General features: G+C 46.4%; 1 protein-coding gene across 1 annotated transcript; it reads right to left on the minus strand.

Annotated features, from left to right (window-relative positions):
- Positions 1–8101: 8101 nt before the first annotated feature.
- On the minus strand, positions 8102–10930 carry KLF2 (KLF transcription factor 2). The gene is made up of 3 exons (XM_007437733.3): positions 10770–10930; positions 9397–10303; positions 8102–8872 (listed from the first exon to the last, which is right to left on the minus strand). The coding sequence occupies exons 1-3, from the start codon at positions 10836–10838 to the stop codon at positions 8697–8699; spliced, it is 1152 nt and encodes a 383-aa protein (XP_007437795.1). The 5' UTR covers positions 10839–10930; the 3' UTR covers positions 8102–8696.
- Positions 10931–16595: the final 5665 nt, after the last annotated feature.

A 16595-nucleotide genomic window follows, 5' to 3' on the forward strand; every position in this document is an offset into this window, starting at 1 on the left:
CCTGAGATGCTAGTAATAAGGAAAAAGGCAAAATTAAGCAATTCCTTATCCCTTTGATAACCTGTTGCGTAGAGTCCGTTACCTTCTCTGCCCAGATCTCTTTACAACTAAAGTGCGCTCTGTTGAACAAGAAGTTTCGCTTCTAACCATAAATGCTTTGTTGTACAGACGAGAGCATCTTTTAACCAACACCAAATCATACCGAAACCAGGGGAAACTGTTGCGGCTAAGGGCAGGACCGTTGTGTGTACGCTACCTGGAAAACAGATGAAAAAATAATAATTTGGTATCTTTAGAAATGTTGGGTGCCCTTGTGTGTGTTTGCATCTCTTGCTGAAATGTGTTTTGTGCCAGGAGAGGCGGGGGGGGGGGGGGTTCAGTTTATAGGAAGAGGTGCCAATGCAGCAACTGGTATTCAATTGATTGTGCACAAGACTGTGATTCTTTTCTTTTGCAAATGGGATGCCTTTTCCTAAGTTCACCCTTTCTGTTTTGGGAATTGGTCTCCATGATTTATGGAACAGCCAGATGGGGCTTTATTTTGGGGGTTGACTTCAGCTAATTTTTAGTAGTACATATGCACACGCATATGTATTGGGACTGTGAGATTCCATACAAAGGCTGAGAGTGGGCAAGACAATTGGGATATTAGGATTATACTGATATGTTTGATTCCTGACTACTGTATGCAACCCCTCCCTTGTTTTTATGGCATAATTAGTTCTCAGTTGATCAGCATATTCACCTCCTCACAGCTTTATTTAGAAAATATTCCCGACTCCGTTATTTGTCTTGGGGATGGGTCACTTTGACAGCACTGAATTTTTTTGCTGCAAACTCTGCTCTGCTTGCTTGGTCTTCCATCTCTGATTCTTGTGGCATGCTTTCTGGATTATCCGGGGTGGCGTTTCCTGCTTATGTACTTGTGGGAGAACCTCCTGTCTTTGCAGTCTTGGTTAGGACAGCTTCTCTCAAACCTGACAGGCACAGAACACTCTCACAGCCCATGTGAGATGATCCTGTGCTTATCATTCCTATGGGACATTCTCTGAACACTCTCTCTTTCCCCCTGAATCTGAGTGAGTATGTGGTATCCAAGCACATTTTCTCTCTCCTGTCGTGGGATTTGTAGTGTGGAGGGGGCCTACTGATGTGCCTTCATTTCCCTGACTCCCTTCATCTCACTGTGCATCCCTCTTTCCTGGATACACGGAGAGTTAAGTCTCTTCTTCCTAGATGGCTCTCTGTCCTTCCAAAAAAGATTTCTTCCTGAAGCCACCTCTCCATCAGCGTTGCAGACACACAGACTCTTCCAGCTCTCACTCTCCGTTTTTCAGCTCTGCGCCTGAATAGGATTACTTTGTAGCACAGCTTGGAATCCTGCTTGGATTCGTGCTGTTTTTCTTTTGGGAACCCTGCTCTCCTTACTTCTGTTCTTCATCTCCCAGTTTTCCCACCCTTGCCTTTAATGGCAGGATTAAGCCTCTCCTTGCTATTCTGCTACCTCTTCCTGCAATCTGGGAAGTTCCAGGACCAACTAGAGCTCAAGAAATAAGGTCCCAGAAAGATTTGATGACCTTCTTGCAAACTGATGGGTCGTTCCAATGATATCCTTGGAACAAGCAAGTTTGGGGCACAATTGCAGCAAGATTTCAGTCTCTTTACTGAATTTGTTGATAGTGTTGGCAGTTCATTTAAATAATCAAAATGAGCAGGGTTTTAAAAGTGATGATTTAAGTCCTGTTTGCCAAGGATCTGTTCAAGAAAGCTCTTAAAAACTGTCACAAATCTTGGTCATGCTCAACAATATTTATGCAAGCTGAACATATCTCTAGACCCAAATGCAGATGCTCTGGTGCTCAGGCAAACCAGTCTAGGTAATAAGGGGTACCATGAATCTAACCACAGTGGCTTGGAACCCCTTCTGTATGGGCTAAGGAGCAAATAAAGTTTGTGTATGCTTGTAGATTTTTTTAAAAACACACATTATATTGTATATAGGTTGTATTGTATACATTTACTGTCTCTTAGGTAGTCTGTCAATACTCCTTGTTATTTGGCATTGGGGGTAATTATATATGCACACACACACAGGCTGGCAGATTTCTCATAGCTTTTATTATCACCTGCCTGTTATGGAATGTAATTAGATATTGTACATAAACGATGCATAGTTTGTGTGTGTGTGTATTATGTATATCTATATTCAATATATAGATCTGGAAATCAAAAAATGTAGTTACAATTTCAAGGTCCTAGTACACATGACATGTGATATGTCACTCAAATTCTGCCAGATGCTTCTCAAATACAGTTCAAGGGTAAAATCTCTGGCTAATTTGCATGGGCAACTCAATAGAAGTAGCTTCCTGATGAATGTACTACTCTGCCAACTCTAGAAATATGCCTCTGGTGAACTTGAATCTCCTTTACTGCAGTACTATTCTTCACCTTTCCTTGATTTGTACATGAGGTGATTTTTCCTTTTTTGTAAGCAAACTGCTGCATTTGGGGCTTGAGTGAGGGGAAGGGAATGGTCTCATACCCCACCAGAGAAGTAATTAAAGGAATTCAAGAAATAAGGATGGAAATGCTAACTTCTCTCGGAAGTTCTCAGTAGTCACTGGACCTCCTAAATCTGGAGGAATACTTAATAGTGATGAGACTTGCAAAAAGCTCTTCTCACTGGCAGTCCATGCTACTTTCCACATGCTGTTTCACATATACACAGTATTTGGGTCTTAGTTGCAAAACTCTAAATAGTTTGGGTGGCAGAGGAGCTGCTAAAGCACTGCTGCTTGTCCTTTCAGAGGGGATTGACTACTTCTTTGACTTGACTGCAAGACAGACAGACAGAGAGGGAGAGGGAGAGAGAGAGAGAGAGAGAGAGAGAGAGAGAGAGATCATTTGAGCCTTGCATTCCTTATAGCAGGGTGAGCAAACTGTAAGCTCCATGTAGAACTCTGGCCTTTTTTGTATCCACCCAAAGTTCCCCCAGATTGTGCTGCTGAAATGTGATGGCAAAATAGCCAGGTTTTAGAGTGAGTTTTTTGTTGTCTTGGGCACTAAAAAAAAGCGTTGGAAGTAAGTATGTTAAACCCTTGCAAGGTAAAGGTAAACCTTCCAAACGTCCTCGAAAACAGACCAAAGTTTTTTGAACCTTGCCCTCCTAGTAACACCACTATTTCACTGTAGATGCTCCCTGTAGCCTTTGGTGAGATGAGGAGGCAAATGCAATTCCCCCCCCCCCAAGTTTGCTCACTTTTGCTTTTTATAGTAAGTTCTTCAGTATTCTTTGTGAATGTTATGTGCTGCTGTTGCCATCTGGTTCAGCTACCCCAACTTTGTTTTGGGGCTGTTTGTGCCTGCCAAATAAGTTCAGTTCTTTGACTTTCTCTGAATGTCCCTGGTTGCTACTCCTTTGCTGTCTGTCAGCCAGCACACTTTTTTTTTTTTTTTAATTGTAGATGTAAGACTTTCTGGCTTGGGCACACACTCCTCTTTCCCAGCTTTCACTTGGTGCTACAAGCTCTCCCAGTTTCTGTTCTTGCTTTACTGCTCAGTCCCTCCTCTTAACAGGCACATATTATCTGTGCTAAAATGACTTCTCAATCACAGCCATTCCACTGTGTCTGTGAGCAATTCTCATTCTTTGTTTAACTTGAAATGGGTGCTCTTTTCTACCAGTTCCCTACATCCCTCTGAACTCTTTCATTTTTTCCAGTAGAGGAGATGCAGCTTATCTTTGAATCAAGTGCATCTTTTCTTGCTGCAGATAGTTTTTAAGCAAGCTCTAAATGATAGGGATGCCTGCCTCCTAACATTTTTGGCTTCTCTTGAGGGGGAAAGAGGGGTTGGTAGCAGGGGAGAGAAAAAGGTTGTTTCCTTTTGTCTCCTTTTGTGTTTCTTCTTCTCCCTTTCTGCTCTCCCAGAATGTAAAGGTACATAGGTAGAGAGTCCACAGCAAAATTTCATTCTCAGCCCGGGCTCCAAAGCATCACAAAGGTGGTTATTGTGAATTAAAGTAGGCTGCTGCATATTTCAAAAAGCAGCAAATTGCTTTTGAAATTGAGAATTTCAAACGCACTTTGTCACATGATTTGGTGGGAGAGGAATTTATTTATTGATGAAAGGGAATGCATTCGGGTGAGTTTGGAGCCTGACCCTGCTATTAGGATCTCTACTCCTATCCCCTGAATCTGGTAGAAGAGGCAGGCTTACAGATACTGACTAATGTGTATCCAAATATGTACATTACTGTATATTTATCCTTGAAATTATCATATAAGAACATGGTGGAGTGGGAGGAAAGGTAGGGTTGTTGAATTTTAACCCATGCTCTGTGTTTATTGTTTAATATAAAAGAAATGTTATTGTTTAATATAATAAATGAAGAAAGTTAATTATTTTGGAGCATTTGAGACTTTGGGATGGCTCTGTTTTTTGGTCAGACCAGCTTCTGTTTCGGTTTATGTATTTTTTCCATGTTCTAGATTCTTCTTGGCCACTAACAGATTCTCTCTCCCTTCTCTGCATAAACATTCTGTGCTAGATACAGCTTTTTACAGAATTCAGCCAGAAGATTTAGTGAGAAGATGACCATTCCCCATCTGAAACAGACATCAGTCTCAACCCCTAGAAGCAATTCTGGCTTGGTAGTGAGCAGGCATCATTGTTGTTCAGTTAAGAAAACCTCAGAATGTAGCTTAAAGGTGTTAGAGGTGAGATCTCCAAAGGATTTAGGGAGCAGGTGATGAGAAAAGCACCTTCTCTGAATGAAACTTCCCAAGATCAGTGGGAAATTGCCAGTTTTCTTTGAAGATGGGAGAGGGATAATCTCTGATTGGCCCAACATGCCAGTTTTGCCTTTTAAATAGACATTTCCAAAATGTGAAACACACTGAGACCCTTCCACTCATATCAACAATATCAGAGGGCACAGAAATATTTATACTATAGTGGATTCTGCCATGTTGTGATAGTAAATGCAGAGATTTGGAATGTAAGCCCTAAAGTGGATTTAGCATAATTTAAAAACTGCATAAAACAAAACCCTAAAAAAAGTAATCTTGAAACTTCCGGCACTGTTCACATTTGTGATGAGAGTGCACCCACTTTGCATCATTATCTTGTCCCCCAGAAATTAAGTGTGCCCCAAAAGTTTGCCCATGCCTACTTTATCTAACAGGTTCTTCAAAATGCTTTAAACCAGTGTTTCTTAACCTCAGCAACTTGTCCACAAGATGTGTGGATTGGGGAATCCTGGGAGTTGGTCCACACATTTTAAAGTTATTGAGGTTGAAAAACACTGCTTTAAATAATTGAAATGGAGGGTCAGAGGAAATATTGCAAGTAAACTTTCAACTCCAAAGAATGTGAATACCCTCCATGAGATTTTAAATATTTTAAAGTCCTCCATGACCTGTATGCTCTTAATTAACGTTCAGCGATTTACAGCAAAGTTCAAGTGCAAATAAGGAGTTGGCTAGCTTGTGTGAATCACCTCTGCAAGCACCTTTGATCGAATCAAACTGGGGTATAGGTTGATCTCTCTGGGTGCAAGGTGTGGAGTGAGCCTTCTAACTTGTGAGAAGGGGACTTGTGGTCAAAAAAGCATCTTGAAAGAAGAAGTATAGTTTTTCAAGACACAAATATTGCTCTTGTAACACTCTCTGTTTATTACACCACTACATAAACCCCAAGCTGCTTTTGATGTCTTTGTGCCCTGTAGTTGGTGAAACAGGAGGAAAGAGGAGGAGGAGCTGAACAATTGCAGTAATCGGAGTGATCATTTTAGCATATCTTTCATACTTTCTGGAAGAGATTGTGCAATGGTTTCTTTCTGCAATGAAGACACAGGAGCTCCCTCCCACCATCAAAAAAGCAAAATCTCTTCTTTAGGCAGTGTTTTCAGGAGGGAAATCTACTCTTGTTTTGCCACTTTAAAGAAATGACAGGATTTCGTTGTTCGTAGCGGAGTGGTTATTTCTGCAGCTACTTTAAATAACTTCCCAGTCATTTTCTGCAAGTGTGTAATTGAAGTGCTAATTTTAGTAATGTTGTGTACAGCAGCCCATCCCTCCATGCAAATTTTAAACTTGTTTTCCTTTTCTATCTTTACCAGTTAACCATTTAAGTATTGGGGAGGTTAATTGAGGGGATCTGACCTAGAAATGACTAACCAAGAAAGATTTTTGTGGTCACAGTGGAACATTCAATGGAAATGTCAACCCAAATGCAGCAGCTGTGAAAAAAAAAAAAAAGGCAAATTTCGCATTGGGTATAATTATGGAAATAGAATTGCCAATATGGCAATGTAGTACAAACATACTTGGAATATTGTGTAGAAACATCCTGGCAAGGAGATTGCAGAAATAGGAAAAAGGGGTAATTCAGGGATATTGCAGTTTCCTTATGAGAAAAGATGATGTAATTTGGAGCATTTCGTTTTTGAAGAAAGTGTGGGCAAAGGAGTTTATAAAATTATGTACAGTGTGAATATAATGAGTAGAGAGTCATGTTTTTCCCTTTCAGGGTTGAAACCCTGGGTCACCCAATAAAGTTGAAGGTTGGTAGATTATGATCTACTTCGTCACCAATTTAAATAGTGTAAAAGAGAAATGTAATAGATATTAAATTAGTCAAGATGCCTTATCCCTGGGATCAGAGATAACATGCTGCTGAATGTCAGTGTCTGGGTAGTAAACAACACCCAAACGTTGTTCTCAAGATCCTGTTGCCCCATCTGGTTGGCCGCTATGTGAAATAGGATGCATGGCTAAATCTGTTCATAGAGTCTAGTTCTACCCAATATAATCCTCGATTCTGGCTCTAGAGCCACTGAGTGGGATATCAGGAGAATCTTCAAGCATAGCCAGTGAGAACTTTCATATACAGCGGGCCAGGTCTTCCCCAACCTGGTGTCCTTTAATTGTGACTACAACTCCTAACATTCCCAGCCAGGCATTGCAACCTGGGTTGGACAGGACTACATATCACAGGGCAGCAAAGAACCAATAAGTTGGATTAACCCCATCCTTTTGGATCCTAAAATTATTTTGCCTAAAGCTGCCAAATCTAGACTGCAAAAAGCTGGACAGCCACCAGATGGTAGCAGAGAGTTACAGAAGCTCTCTTTGTTGCCATCTTGTAGTTATTTGGATTTTTGCAACCCAGGTCTGGTAGACCTAATTTTACTTCCATACTCTTCCTATGTTGAGGTAGATAAGAGTTATGGAATATTACACATGTTGGGTGATTCCATCTCAACAAGCAAAATGGCGCTGGAGAAGCTGCAGAAAGGGCACCTAAAGATATGGCTGGAGATCTGCTGTTTCAATGAATGGTTTTGTTTTGGGAAAAGCATGGGGAAAGAGAAGACAAATTGAAGGTTTATAGAATTATATATGGAAAAAGTTAATAAAGATTTCACTTTCTCCTAATACTAGAACTTGGAGCGTTGTATGGTGGTTATAGTACTTTATTTATTCAATTTGATTTGTGTGGCCGCCCACTTGCCACACGACTCTGGGTAGCTAACATCCCGTTAAAAAACGGAGATTAAAACCCATCACATATGCATGTGCTCTTTAAACGATTAAAGGATGTCCTAGGAGTTGGGGCTCATTTTAAAGATGAATCTTTGCAATCTACTTGTGGATAAGCCTTCCTCCAGAGCTTATCCTGCCACCCTGCACTTGAGAGCAAGTACAGTGAAAAGACTGAGATCTTGCATTAAAAGTCCATAATTACTGAAAAGCAGTGTTTACGTTCCATAGTAAAAAAAGAAAGAAATACCAACAAGCAAAACCGCCCACAGGTTGACTGCTGGCACAGTTGTATCTACATCTGGAAGAAATTTCAGGGTGCTACCAAAATAGCTATCAAGTAAACTAGAAAGAGACTCAAATTATAGTCTTGATTGCTTTTGAACTCGAGAGACATTTTTGCTACCAAACCTTGTCCTGTGTTGCAGTTGAGACATTCGTAGAAGTACAGGCAGCTTTGGGACAAGCCTGGTTCATCCTGTCATTTAACTCTGACACTTGACTTGCAGCAAATGACTTTTAAATAAGGGCGAAAAACACATCAGTTCAAATGCTTCATTTTAGAAAAGTCTTTTAATAGTTTTTAGAAAACATTTATGTAAAAAAAAAAAGAATAGGCAGATAAAAACCTATTTTGGCTCCTGCTTATAGTCCAACTTCAGTATAAAACTATTTACAATATTTATATCATATCTGTTCAAAGACAAGTTTATTTACAAGACCTCTAGCCCAGTAGTTCTAGTATAGTTTAAGGCACTTTGAGTGCACACCTTGAGTGTACAGCACAGATTTGGCACGTTCTCAGTGAGAACCTCCTGTCTCAGAAAATACGTTTTTTGGCTATACTAAACCTCTTACAGTGCTCAAATACAGCTTATGTTTTGGGCATGGTCAGGCCTGCTATTTACATATAGGCAGCCCTTTGGCTCTTCTCCATCCTATAAATAAGTCCTATTCTCCCACGGCGAAAGAACAGCCAGTCAAGTTCTTAGCCTCTTCAGGAAGCTCTGGAACGAATGGCCTCCTCGAGTCAGCGTTCATCCCCAGCCTCTCCTCTGCACAGACAGATGTAGTAGTACCAGCTACAAGATTCTCCCTGCATCCCAAATTCTGATGAGTCCTTCACCCCACATCACAGGCGTGGGATAGCTACATGTGTCTCTTCATGTGCAGCGCCAGGTGGTCAGAACGGGAGAAGGCCCGGTCACACAGGTGGCACTGGAAGGGCCGGTGCCCAGTATGCTTCCGATAATGGCGGGTCAGTTCATCTGAGCGAGCAAACTTCCAGCCGCACCCGTCCCAGTTGCAGTGGTAGGGTTTCTCGCCTGTTTGGGGGGGGGGGGGAGAGAAAAAATTATTGGCATGTGCCAGGCCAAGAGTGACCACTAGAATCAGTGCTCCCTCTCAAAGGATCTGTCTTGTCCTCTTAATTTTATCCTAGGTGGGAAAGGCTGTCAAAGCATCCTTTGTGTAAAAAAAAAAAAAAGTCTGTTGCTTTCTCAATGACAACTGTGTATCCCACACGTGTCACTTGTGAAGTGCTCCCTCCTGCACTGCCCTGCCTTAGGACAGGTAAAATATTGATCCTAACCTCAACTGTACCTGCATAACTATCCCTTCCTCTGTGTTACTGCCCTCCCCACTACAGGAATGTGTGTAAACCTCAGGAGGAGAGGGGGAAACTCTGTTTGACAGGAGCCAGTCTGAAAGTTCTACTTCAAAAGCGGGCTGCAGCTTCCTCTTTTAACATACCAGCTACAGGGAATGATGTGTGACCAGACCACTTATTACTCCATTAGGTCCAAGTTTGCTTTCCCTTTCCTCCCAGGAGGAAATGAAGGATGCTTACCTGTGTGAGTTCGGAGATGTGCCTTCAGGTGGGAGCTCTTGGTGTAAGTTTTTCCACAGCCAGCGTAGGTGCAAGTGTGCGTGGCAGTCCGTTTACGGGGCCAAGACCGGCGCCCCCTCTTAGGCTTAGCTTCCAGTAACTCCAGGGGTGAGGAGGGTGGGGTGAGCATGCCCCTGGGGGCAGAGGCCTGACAGGGGAGGCTCTCATCAAAGAGGCCATAAGGGGAGGGTCTCTGGTGGTACTGAGGCTGTGCAAAGGCTGGGAGGTAGCCATGCTGTGGGAGGGACACCAACTGTCCTTGGCACTCAGAGGCCATCAGGAGGTCGTCAGGGCTCAGTGGGGGGGTCTCTGCACAGGGGAGTTGGGGAGAGCCAGCCAGCATACAGGTGGCCGGGCTGCTCTCCTGCTTGATGTTGGCGCAAGCTTGGGGCCCCAGGCTTGCCAGAGGCCCATAACTGTCCACCTCGGGTTCTGGCTTAACACTGTCCACAAAGGGCGACCCACCAAAGCTGGAGGCCACAAAGAAGCGCCCATGGATGCTGCGGGGGAGTCCGTAATTCGCGGTGTCCAGCTCGGAGCGGGTCAAGTCGGGCAGGAGGGTGGAGCCATAGGGAGGGGGGCTGCCCTTTTCCAGTGGGCTGTAGCATCCAGGCGCCGGATTCATCTCATAGAAGCCGCCGGCAGGGCAGTCCATCGCTGTGGTCCCCGCAGGCGCTCCCACGTAATCTCCACGAGGCAAGTCCTGGGCAAGGAGGCCGTTGTCGCTGCTGCCCATGGAGAGGACCAGATCCAACACGGTGCTGAGCTCGTCGTCCTTGGGGGGGGCGAGACCCTCCAAGCTTGGCCTCAGGTCCGGCACGGGGCAGTGGCTGGGCGGCATCACAGCTTCTAGGCCGCAGGACCATCGCTGAGAGGAGAGCAGACGCGGTGCGTTAGTAGGCGCTTGCCCAGCGGACCGGCGGGACCCTGCTCACCCGCCCTCCGGTGGACCTCGCGGGAGACCCCTCTGCTTGCGGAAGCAGCCTTCGTCCCAGACCCGCCTTGGCTGACCTGCGAGAGGAGCGGTAGCCTGGCCTGGGGAGGGGTCCCTCCCCTCCAACACCCCTGGGTTTGCTTCCAGGTAGCCTCGCAACTGAGTGACGCGGAGAGCGCATTCCCACTTACTCCCCGGGGAAGAGCTGGCGCTCTACGAGAGCAACCTGCGAAGTGAGTCCCGCCGAGTTCCGTGGGGCTACTTCTCAGATTTGATCGGGACACCTGCCAGGGTCGTGGCCCGAAGCTTCCACACTGGCCCTTGCGCTCTCCGGGGCAGCAGGCGTGCCTCTGAGCATGTGCAGAGAGCCATCCCTCCCCACCGTCTCCGGGACACTCACTTGGGGAGCAGGGCGGCTGTCCTTGCAGAAAGAGGCGAACGAAGGCAAGCTTGGGGCCGGCAACGCCATCTCTGGCTCGGGGCTGCCCTGCGCTGCGCTCTGCTGTGCTGTGGAGGGCCTGGCCGGCGGAGGAGACCTTTTAAGACGCGCCCTGCGAGAGCGCAGGCCAATGGCGGTAGCGCAGGAAGCGCGTCCCGGGATCGGGGGGGGCTCGTTGGAGGGATGTGCTGCTGCCGCTGCTGCCTGGTCGATCTGGCCTAAATTTAGCCCCGCTATAAAAGGAAAGCGGACAGAGCAAGGCAGGAGCAGAGGAAGGAGTCCTCGTTGCTGCGCGGGCCGCGGCCGCTCCTCTTCGGGGAGCTGACAGCGCTTGGCCGGCTTTGGAGGGCTGATTCCCGCCGACGGAGCGAGCGGAGCGAGCAGTCCGGCTCTCGCGTTCCGCACGTGCTCGCAACGGCGGTCACACAGGCAGCCTGCGCGCCTAGAAACCCACCCGCGCGAGCTTTCCCTGTACTGGACGCCGTCCGGAGTCCAGGGCAAGCATCGGGAGTCGTCTTTCATCGTATGCCTAACGAGGCGCGGTGCTTCTCTGAGCGTGTGCAAAGTCACTTCACCCGCGCGCGCGCGCCGCAGAAATGTCTTATACCCAAACCCGGCACTGTGGACTTTTATGTCCCGCTTTCTCGCCCATCTCCCCGGCAACGGCTTTGAAGCTTCATTTTGACGTTGGGGAGACAAAGAGTGATGGTTTTGGTCCAAACACACATACCGAGGCGCTCCTAATTCATCATGACTGTACTGGTTTCACTCCGTGTTAGACGGAGCCCAGCAACTCTGAATGAATTAATCCGGAGCGAAAAGATAGAAGCCTGTGGACACAGGATAGTTAATTCGGATTTGCATACCACTACCATACAGGGACACAAGTGGCAACTGTGGACGTGTTGCGGTAGCTCGGTCTTTGCTTGGCCCCTCCGACTTGGAAGTGCTGATGCCTCTGAACATGTGTGGAGTGCTTTCCCCTGACTACCAAAAACATAAGCAGGAGGATGAAATAGCGGAGTTCGTATCACTTTCCAGGCTGAGGGATCTGAACCTCCGGACTCAGTTGGTTGCTAGTTCGGTGGCGGTGGAAGCCTCAGCTATTCTCCAAATGTCCAAGAGAATCCTTAATAAAGAGAAATCTCCCTAGTGTCTGTTTGTTTAGAATCGGGGACCGTGGAGCGTTGGACAGCATTCACACATCGCCCTAAACCAGTGTTTCCCAACCTTGGCAGCTTGGAGATGTGTGGACTTCAACTCCCAGAATTCCCCAGCCAGCAAGGCTGGCTGGGGAATTCTGGGAGTTGAAGTCCACATATCTTCAAGCTGCCAAGGTTGAGAAGCACTGCCCTAAACCATCATGTGTCGGTTTGATTGGGTGTAGGGCATTGTGTAAACGGAGTCGTGGTTGGTGGGCCAGGGCGGGGCTTATGGCGTAACGCAGTGCCCCAACCCAGCCACCCGTGTGGTTTCAGGCGATGTGTGACCCAGCTCGTTACCAAAAGGCCCTCGCGTGAAATCATCCCAGCTGCGAGGCAAGGTAGAGAGCCACTTGCCTTCCCTCTGCCCTGTCGCAGCAAGGAAGGAGAACATTAACAAAACAGCGAGACCCTGCTTGTCTTCGCTCTCCCGCTCTTTCTCTCAAGTGAGAAGAACTCTCCGTGCATCGGGTGACCAGCCCCTGCTCCAGGAAAGGGTCAAAACGGCTGGATGAGGCAGCCAAAATGGAGCTGGGCAGCCGGTGATTCAGTGGGGAGTGGAATCCCAGCCAGTACGTCTCTTGGGGTTTTGAGGGGCTGCACTTCGCTTGTTTCCTATAAGCCAGATATCCTCGTCCGCCCCTTGTCCGCCGTGGTGTTCTCAGCTATGAGCCGGAAAGAATGTTAATCACGCGGCTGGATTTCCACAGGCCCACCAAACACTTGCGCGGGGGGGGGGGGGGGGAGGCAGAATTGTTTTGCTTTGTTTCGCTTCCCCCCCGGGCTCCTCAAGCAGTTGAGAACGAAAATTAGCGGGCGGCATATAAACGAAACGATGCTGCTGTGATTGATTCGAGGGAAGGGTCGGTCCGCATCTTCACGATTGTATCCAGACGCACTGGGCAGCGAGCTTTATGGGGGAGGGGGGCAGTGAAAGTCCTCCCCTCGCTTCCAGCTCGTCGGGGTTGCTTGCAACGGCTGAGTTCCTCAAAGGCGCGCGCGCGCCCTCCCTCCTTCCCTCCCAGCGCGCATGGGGTGCCTCGCGGCGATCACTGATTCGCGACCTGATTCATTCTTCAAACTTAGAAACTACTCACCGCTGGGCCAAGGGTTGCGGGAGGGGGAGTCTAACAAAATCTGGCACGGGGGGGGGGGGAGTTGGAGGAAAGAAGTGATTGGAGCGGGAGTCTTCGATAAATGAAACACTATCTGTAAAAATAAAATCTCCGCAAATCGCAAGCCAGACCCGAAATCTGTGCCTGGGAGGTGAATCGGGGATATCCTGTTCTGTCTTCCCTTTCAGTTCAAGATTGGGACTTCTTGGAAACGGGGATCCGGCGAGGCTTTGCTTTTGTCCGAGAGCAGGTGGCAAAACTTTCAAAGTCAGCGATAATCAGAGGGAGCGACCCGAGAGTTTCCTCCTACTTGAACCATAGCAGCACGTCTAATTGAATCCCCTTGCCTAGGCGGGAAATCTGCTGCCACCGATTTTCAAAGCTCTGTTGGCCCCCTGTCTCCTGCAGTCAGAGTGGCTTCACGTAATTGCGCAGAGAGGGGTCGTGTGCGTTCATTTCGATCAGAGCATTGGACACCCCCCAGCCCATCTGTTTCTCTAGTGTTGAGGTGACCGTGTATTAGCACTCACAGAATTGCTCCAGTTGGTTGATTCTAAGCCCCCTGTGTTCAAAGGCTCTGCATTTCCAAGACGGTGCTTCTCGCAACCTCTTTCCTAAATGAACAGCCCCCCCAACCCCCAACCATGCTTCTGCATACAGCGCCTAGCCCAGGTGTGGGACTTTCTGAAGCTTCCATGAGGATTCATCCACGTTGCCGTCCATCAATCTCCCGAACTCCTCCACGTTGCGATCCCCGCGGCTCCTGACTCCGCGAAAACATTGTCTCCATGGCAACTGGCAACTCCTCCGCGTGTGCGAGTGAACTTGCACCACGGTGATGTCAGGCTGGCGTGGAAGAGTTCACTGGCGGAGCACTGATTGCCTTCAGGCGGAGACGCCCGGTAACCTAGTACACAAAGCGTGGTGAGTCATGCCTTTATAATTTCACACTTGTGTAATTTCTCTCGATTGCTGCTAGTGAAAAAAAAAAACCCTGTCCTCTCAAGCAAATACTGTTTAGCTCCTCTGCAAAGGCTGCAGCTTCTAATATCAGGAGCAAAGCTTTTCTGGTGAAAAAAAGTCGCTTCCCCATGAACTTAGTATGACAACATTGTTTTCATTATTGCTACGTTTACATCTTGCCTTTCTGTTGGAAGCACAAAGCAGTGAAGATACCCAGCAAGTGTTCTTCTCATTTTATCCCCCTCAACAGGAACCCTGTAAGTTAGGTTGGGCTGCGATTGACTGACCTGATGCCACCCAAAGATTTTCCATAGTTGAGAGGGGACCTGAACCTGGCTTCCTACATATAGAAAAGCCGCTACCCACGGGAATGACACCTTTTACATGTGACAGGCAACTTAGCATCCTCATGTTTGAAGGCCATTGGCAAACTCTTTTTTGCAACCTCTAGAACTCTCCCTGAACACATGAACACTAAAGGGTACATCTGAAATAGGTTTATAATACCTTTGCATTCACTTCAGTCTTGACTTCTGGCAATTACCTGGCAAGTCCAAGTTTGCCCTTGCCTTCTTCCTAGGGCCAAGGGAGAATGGCTGGCCCAAAGTCACCCAGTTGCCTTCTGTGCCTCAGGCAGGACTAGAACTCAGGTTTCCCTGCTCTTAGTTCACAGCATTAACCTTTAGACCAGTGTTTTCCAAACTTGGCAACTTTAAGATGTGTGGACTTCAACTCCCAAAATTCCCAAGCTGGCTGAATTCTGGGAGTTGAAGTCCACTCATCTTAAAGTTGCCAAGTTTGAAAAACACTGCATTATACCAAACTGGCTCTCTAAATAGGGTTAGGGAAAGGAAAGTCCCCAATTCTATCACTAGAGCCCCGTCTCTTTTGCCTGATCACCTGTCCACTGATGGCCTTCCCCTTTCCAAACCAACCTCATCCCTGCATTACATCGACCAGAGCTTGAATAGGCCAGCCAAGGGACACCAATGCTACATTTGCTATCTACCTAGAGAGCTTCCTGCATGATACATTTGGAGGGAAGCAGGAAGATTATGGAAGGAGCCTCAAACTCACATTTTTACCAATTGTTTCTTTACAGGTAGTCTCCCGGTTAAGAACGCCTGGGTTACAGGCGACCCATAGGTGAGAATGGAGCCTATTGTAGCAAAATTTGAATTAAATACACAATGATTCAAGTTAAATACAAAATGGTTCAAGTTCAGAATACTACTTATATAGTATTATATGATAATACTGTTCCAGCTTACATACAAATTTGACTTAAGGATAGACCTTGGGAATGGAACTCATTCTTAAACTGGGGACTACCTGTATTTATGAAAGTTATATACCATCTCCTCATTCCAAAGGTGGCACAATAAGACAAAAAGTAAAGTAGAACTAGACAACCTAAGTTTTAAGCATAGTGGCTGAGTTCACCCAATACATTTGACTCAATTTAAAATGAGGTGGTAGTTAGTAGTTCATCCTGCTGGGAGAAAACCAGCTATGGTCTTAACATATATTAGGTCACAAATGGTTTGCTTGAATATCATATGTCACATAAATACATCAGTGATGTTTTGTTATCTTAGCTTTAAGATTTTGTCCACTGTGTGAATCCAGCCACTGAGATAGTTAAAAGTAAGCCAACCGACATTAAAAGTACAATTACACTAAAAAAAATGCCAGTGCATATAAGGTACCTATAAAGAAAACAACACTGGAAATAACCTAGGGTTGGCCGATCCTACAGGAAGCCATTCCAAAGCTGAAGGGCCACCACAGAGATGATCCTCTGTTTTATAGCTGATACATTAATTTCTGCCACATATGGAACAGAGAGAAGAAGTGTGTCCTCACAGGCTGGCATGAGATAACCGTATGAGATAATTCCTTCTGGTATTTGCCTCAGTGGAAGGTCCGTAGGCCACAACTGTCCCTTCACATGGTGGTTCCATTCTTTGTTGCTAGGGGAAAGAGCTGGGAAAAGGACACTATCTACAGTGGTACCTCGGTTCATGAGCTTAATTCACTCCACGATTCTGGTCTCGAACCGAATTGGTCGCGAACCGAATCAAATTTCCCCATAAGGTTCGATGTAAATAAGGTTAATCCGTTCTGAACCATATGTATTTTTTTTTAACCACAACGATATGAAACAAAGTACAGTACAGTACAGTATGAAGAGAGAGAACACTAACCTTGCTTGAGGCGACACCAAAAAGCTTCACAGCAAGTGTCTGTCTGCGACCGCGATCTCGCCTAGAGGAAGCCACGACCACGTGTCAGAGCAGAGAAGATGGCTGCGGGTCGTGTTCGTCACCCGATGTGGAGTTCGCGAACGGAAGCAAAATTTTGCGAACACTGCTGGTCACGAACCAAATTCTTCGTGAACAGAAGCGTTTGTCAACCGAGGTATTACTGTATATCTACAGTATATATCTATATATCTATATCTGTGTCAACCATTGTTAGTTTCCTCATATTGGTGGGTCTTGGAA

Source organism: Python bivittatus, unplaced genomic scaffold, assembly GCF_059951505.1.
Source record: "Python bivittatus isolate LINGU-HERP-01145 unplaced genomic scaffold, Pbiv_v1 ctg000580_np1212, whole genome shotgun sequence".
In the NCBI taxonomy this organism is placed as follows: domain Eukaryota; kingdom Metazoa; phylum Chordata; class Lepidosauria; order Squamata; family Pythonidae; genus Python; species Python bivittatus.

Excerpts from the sequence above, each read along its gene's own strand:
- KLF2 (XM_007437733.3), bottom strand. The coding sequence starts at position 10,838 with ATGGCGTTGCCGGCCCCAAGCTTGCCTTCGTTCGCCTCTTTCTGCAAG. Across the intron at positions 10,304-10,769 it reads ACAGCCGCCCTGCTCCCCAA|CGATGGTCCTGCGGCCTAGA; the intron begins GTGAGTGTCCCG and ends CTCTCCTCTCAG. Across the intron at positions 8,873-9,396 it reads ACATCTCCGAACTCACACAG|GCGAGAAACCCTACCACTGC; the intron begins GTAAGCATCCTT and ends CCCCCCAAACAG.